A 5000-nucleotide genomic window follows, 5' to 3' on the forward strand; every position below is an offset into this window, starting at 1 on the left:
GTGTGTGTGTGTGTTACTGTCTAGTTTGTGAAATAATAAGGTTATTCCACCTTACCTTACCTTACCTTCCCTTACATTGCCTTACCTTACCTTATCTGATCTGATCTGATCTTGTCTTTACTTACCTTACCTTACCTAACCTTTTCTTAGCTTATCTGATCTTATCTTGTCTTTACTTACCTTACCTTACCTTATCTGATCTGATCTGATCTTGTCTTTACTTACCTTACCTCATGTGATCTGACTTGATCTTACCTTACCTTACCTCATTTCATTTCATCTCATCTTACCCTACCTTACCTTACCTTACCTCATTTAATCTGATTTCATCTAATTTCATCTCATCTTACCTTACCTTACCTCATCTCTCTCTCTCTCTCTCCCGGAACCAGAGGTGGGGCTGGACACCCTGAGCCAGACGGGGTGGATGGAGGTGGTGGAGAACACCCTGACCCCCTTCACCTCCCACCCGGACCTCCACCTCACCGCCTGTCGCATCGTGGGCACCGTGGCCATGGGTAGGTGAAGGGAGTGTGTGTGTGTGTGTGGGGGGGGAGGTACAGGGGGGAGTGGGGTGGGAGGTGGGGGTTGGGTGTGTGTGGGGGCTAGGGGTGCGTGGTTGAGTTTAAAGTGTGTGTGTGTGTATGTAGGGTGTGTGTGTGTGTGTTGGAGGGGAGGGGGAGGGGGATTGTGTGTGTGGGGAGGGGGTGAGGGGGGTAGGGGTGCGTAGGTGAGTTTAGAGTGTGTGTAGGGTGTGTGTTGGGAGGTGGGATGGGGGCTGGGTAGGTGTGTGTGTGTGTGGGGGGCAGTCATTGTCGGGGTGTTATTTACAGCGATAATGATTTATTATTGCTGTTGTTTTTATCTTATTTTATTTTATTTATTTATTTATTTTACAGCGGTATTCAGTTGATAGTTTATTTATTCATTTATTTCAATTATATATTTATTTATCTATTCATTTATGTATTCATTTATTCTTTCGCTTCGTCAGGTCTCCACACTCAACTCTTTTATGTCTGGCCTTAAAACCCACCTCTTCACAAGATAGCCTCCCTTCCCTGCCTCTTCCTTGTCTTCAGTTTCTCCAGTTTTAGAATTATGCATGCGTGTGAATGACTGGTATGAAAGCGCTTAGATTTTTCTCTGCACAAGATTCAGCGCTATATAAATATTATTATTATTATTATTATTATTATTATTCATTCATTCATTCATTCATTCATTTATTCATTTACTTGGCGTATTGTGACGCAGAGTGTGGCCGGAAGCGGAAGCAGACCCCGTGTCCGCTCAGCGCGGGGACAGTGCGCAGCGTGCTGAAGTCCATGCGACAGTTCCCCGCCCACAAAGAGCTACAGATTGTCGGCTGTGGGGCGCTGTCCTGTGTGTCCGAAACCTTCGGTAACATGATGATGATAATGATGATGGTGGGTGGTTATGATGATGGGGAGGATGGTGGTGATGATGGTGATGGTGATGATACTGCAACTGTTGTTGTTGCTGCTGCTACTACTTCTACTATTACAACTGCAATGATCATGATGATGTTGATAATGATGAGGATGATTCTCCTCCTCCTCCTCCTACCACTACTATTATTATCATTACTACTACTACTACTACTACTGCTGCTGCTACTGCCAAATTAATTTTTTTTAGACGCCTCAGTTTCATCTCTCTCTCTCTCTCTCTCTCTCTCTCTCTCTCTCTCTCTCTCTATATATATATATATATATATATATATATATGTGTGTGTGTGTGTGTGTGTGTGTGTGTGTGTGTGTGTGTTCGGATGAGACGATAAACCGAGGTCCCGTGTGCACCACGCACTTGACACACTGAAGAAGATTCCATGACAAAACTTTGTTGACGAAATCCACTCTGATAGGTAGATTGTGTGTGTGTGTGTGTGTGTGTGTGTGTGTGTGTGTGCGCGCGCGCCTCTGTGTGTGTGTGTGTGTGTGTGTGTGTGTGTGTGTGTGCCTGCCTGTGTGCATCTGCGCGCTCGTGTGTGTGCGCGCGCGCGCCTCTGTGTCTGTGTGTGTGTGTGTGTGTGTGTGTGTGTGTGTGTGTGTGTGTGTGTGTACATCTGCGCGCGCGCGTGTGTGTGTATGTGTGTGTGTGTGTGTGTGTTTGTGTGTGTCTGTGTGTATCTGCGCGCGTGCGTGCGTGCGTGTGTGTGTGTGTCTCTGCGCGCGCGTGCGTGTGCGCGCGCGTGTGTGTGTGTTTGTGTGTGTATTCACTCAAGGCCTGACAGAAATCGTTGTCCTTCGCAGCCAGTCAGAAAGATCAGTTGTAGTGTATACGCATTTGTCCGAACGCAATGACGCCTCTTTGAGACACTGAAAACTGTACGATTATATATGTATGTATGTGTATGTATGTATCTATGTACGTATGTTCTATTCGTTTATTCACGTATCTGTTTATCTCTTCTACTGCTCCCTCTCCACCTCAGACCACCTCCGACAAACCATCATGGAGGAAGGAGGACTTGGTGACGTCATCAAGGCCATGACGTCATTCCCCAAAGACGATCGCTTGCATTCTGTGGGTCTCATCGCCTTGTCCTATCTTCTTTCTGCTGCTGGTACGTTCGCTCAAGCTTGAAGCGGTGACTAGTTTTACCTTTGGAAACTTCATCGTGTCAATACAATACAATACAAGAACCTATGGTGAACGTTCTTTCTTCTTTACTGCTTCCTCACACCTGGAACAACTGTCCTCATCGTCATATCCACGCATTTGATTCTGTCTCTGCTTTTCGCTCATCACTAAAAACTCATCTTTATGAAAAACAAAAAAACAAAAACAAACAAACAAACAAAAACAACAACAACAACAAAAGAAAAAAAAACCCCAAAAACAAACAAACAAAAAACACACACCCAAACAAATAAAACCCCCACTATCTATAAGCACTCTCAGCTTCCCTGTTCAACACCACCCATGTCAGCTCGCTTTGGATGTATGAAGAGTGGGTAAAGAAGAGAGAAAGCGTGTGTGTAGGAGGGAGAGGGGTTGAGGGGGGAGGGGGGTAGGGTGTTTTTTTCGAATGTAAGGGGGAATAATCTGATTATGTTTTTTTTTTTTACTTTCTTGCGAAGGTAAGGAGGTAATGGTGTTTATGCGAAGGTAAGGAGGTAATGGTGTTTATGCGAAGGTAAGGAGGTAATGGTGTTTATGCGAAGGTAAGGAGGAATGTTCTGGAGTTTACACAAAGGTGATGACGCCTATTCTGAAGTTTACGCGAAGGTAAGAAGGCATGTTCTGAAGTTTATGTGAAGGAAGGTAAAGAGCCATCCGCACTGTTTTGTTCTCTCTCTCTCTCTCTCTCTCTTTTTTTCTTCTTTGAATTATTCCATAGAAAACATGGCGTATCTTTGATATACACCAAGTCCGCACTGCTTTGACATCTTCCTTTGAAAAACCGAAACTTGCAAACACTATGTCCCAGATACGAGACAGGCCGGCGGCGAAAAGGACGTTACCATGGCCGCCAAGGTCATCTCCAGGTCGATGTCCCAGTTTGTGGAGAACGAGGACATCCAGATCAGCGCCTGCAGGGCTCTGGAACGATGTCAGCACGTGTCAGGTCAGCTGTGGTGTGTGTGTGTGTGTGTGTGTGTGTGTGTGTGTGTGTGTGGTCATTCCTCACCCTGTATCCCCCATTCTGGTGTGTAGCGCGGTGTGTGTGTGTGTGTGTGTGTGTGTGTGTGTGGTCATTCCTCACCCTGTATCCCCCATTCTGGTGTGTAGCGCGGTGTGTGTGTGTGTGTGTGTGTGTGTGGTCATTCCTCACCCTGTATCCCCCATTCTGGTGTGTAGCGCGGTGTGTGTGTGTGTGTGTGTGTGTGTGTGTGTGTGTGTGTGTGGTAGTTCCTCACCCTGTATCCCATTCTGTGTGTGTAGCGCGGTGTGTGTGTGTTGTGTGTGTTGTGTGTCATTCCTCACCCTGTATCCCCCATTCTGGTGTGTAGCGGGTGTGTGTTGTGTGTGTGTGTGTGTGTGGTTCTTCCATTCACCCTGTATCCCCCATTCTGGTGTGTAGCGCGGTGTGTGTGTGTGTGTGTGTGTGTGTGTGGTCATTCCTCACCCTGTATCCCCCATTCTGGTGTGTAGCGCGGTGTGTGTGTGTGTGTTGTGTGTGTGGTTCGTTCTGGTGTGTGGGTGTGTGTGTGTGTGTGTGTGTGGGTCATTCCTCACCCTGTATCCCCCATTCTGTGTTAGCTGTGTGGTGTGTGCTGCTGTTGTGTGTGTGTGTGTGTGTGTGTTGTGTGTGTGTGTGGTCATTCCTCACCCTGTATCCCCCATTCTGGTGTGTAGGTTGTGTGTGTGTGTGTGTGGTGTGTGGTCATTCTCACCCTGTATCCCCCCATTCTGGTGTGTAGCGCGGTGTGTGTGTGTGTGAGTGTGTGTGTGTGTGTGGTCATTCCTCACCCTGTATCCCCCATTCTGGTGTTTGTAGCGCGGGTGTGTGTGTGTGTGTGTGTGGTGTGTTGTGTGGTCATTCCTCACCCTGTATCCCCCATTCTGGTGTGTAGCGCGGTGTGTGTGTGTGTGTGTGTGTGTGTGGTCATTCCTCACCCTGTATCCCCCATCTGGTGTGTAGCGCGGTGTGTGTGTGTGTGTGTGGTGTGTGTGTGTGTGTGTGTGTGGTCATCCTCACCCTGTATCCCCCATTTCTGGTGTGTAGCGCGGTGTGTGTGTGTGTGTGTGTGTGTGGTCATTCTCACCCTGTATCCCCCATTCTGGTGTGTAGCGGCGGTGTGTGTGTGTGTGTGTGTTGTGTGTGTCATCCTCACCCTGTATCCCCCATTCTGGTGTGTAGCGCGGTGTGTGTGTGTGTGTGTGTGTGTGGTCATTCCTCACCCTGTATCCCCCATTCTGGTGTGTAGCGCGGTGTGTGTGTGTGTGTGTGTGTGTGGTCATTCCTCACCCTGTATCCCCCATTCTGGTGTGTAGCGCGGTGTGTGTGTGTGTGTGTGTGTGTGGTC

The 5000-nt window shown here is 47.8% G+C and overlaps 1 protein-coding gene across 2 annotated transcripts in view; it reads left to right on the forward strand.

Annotated features, from left to right (window-relative positions):
* Positions 1–5000, forward strand: part of LOC143291298 (uncharacterized) — a 64677-nt gene that overhangs the window by 51721 nt on the left and 7956 nt on the right. For both annotated transcript variants that reach the window (XM_076601147.1, XM_076601146.1), the window contains 4 exons: positions 393–518; positions 1258–1404; positions 2462–2593; positions 3461–3598. In XM_076601147.1, coding sequence (XP_076457262.1) covers positions 393–518; positions 1258–1404; positions 2462–2593; positions 3461–3598 — 543 coding nt within the window. The remainder of the gene's footprint in view (positions 1–392; positions 519–1257; positions 1405–2461; positions 2594–3460; positions 3599–5000) is intronic.

The sequence above is a fragment of the Babylonia areolata genome, chromosome 16, assembly GCF_041734735.1.
Source record: "Babylonia areolata isolate BAREFJ2019XMU chromosome 16, ASM4173473v1, whole genome shotgun sequence".
In the NCBI taxonomy this organism is placed as follows: Eukaryota; Metazoa; Mollusca; class Gastropoda; order Neogastropoda; family Buccinidae; genus Babylonia; species Babylonia areolata.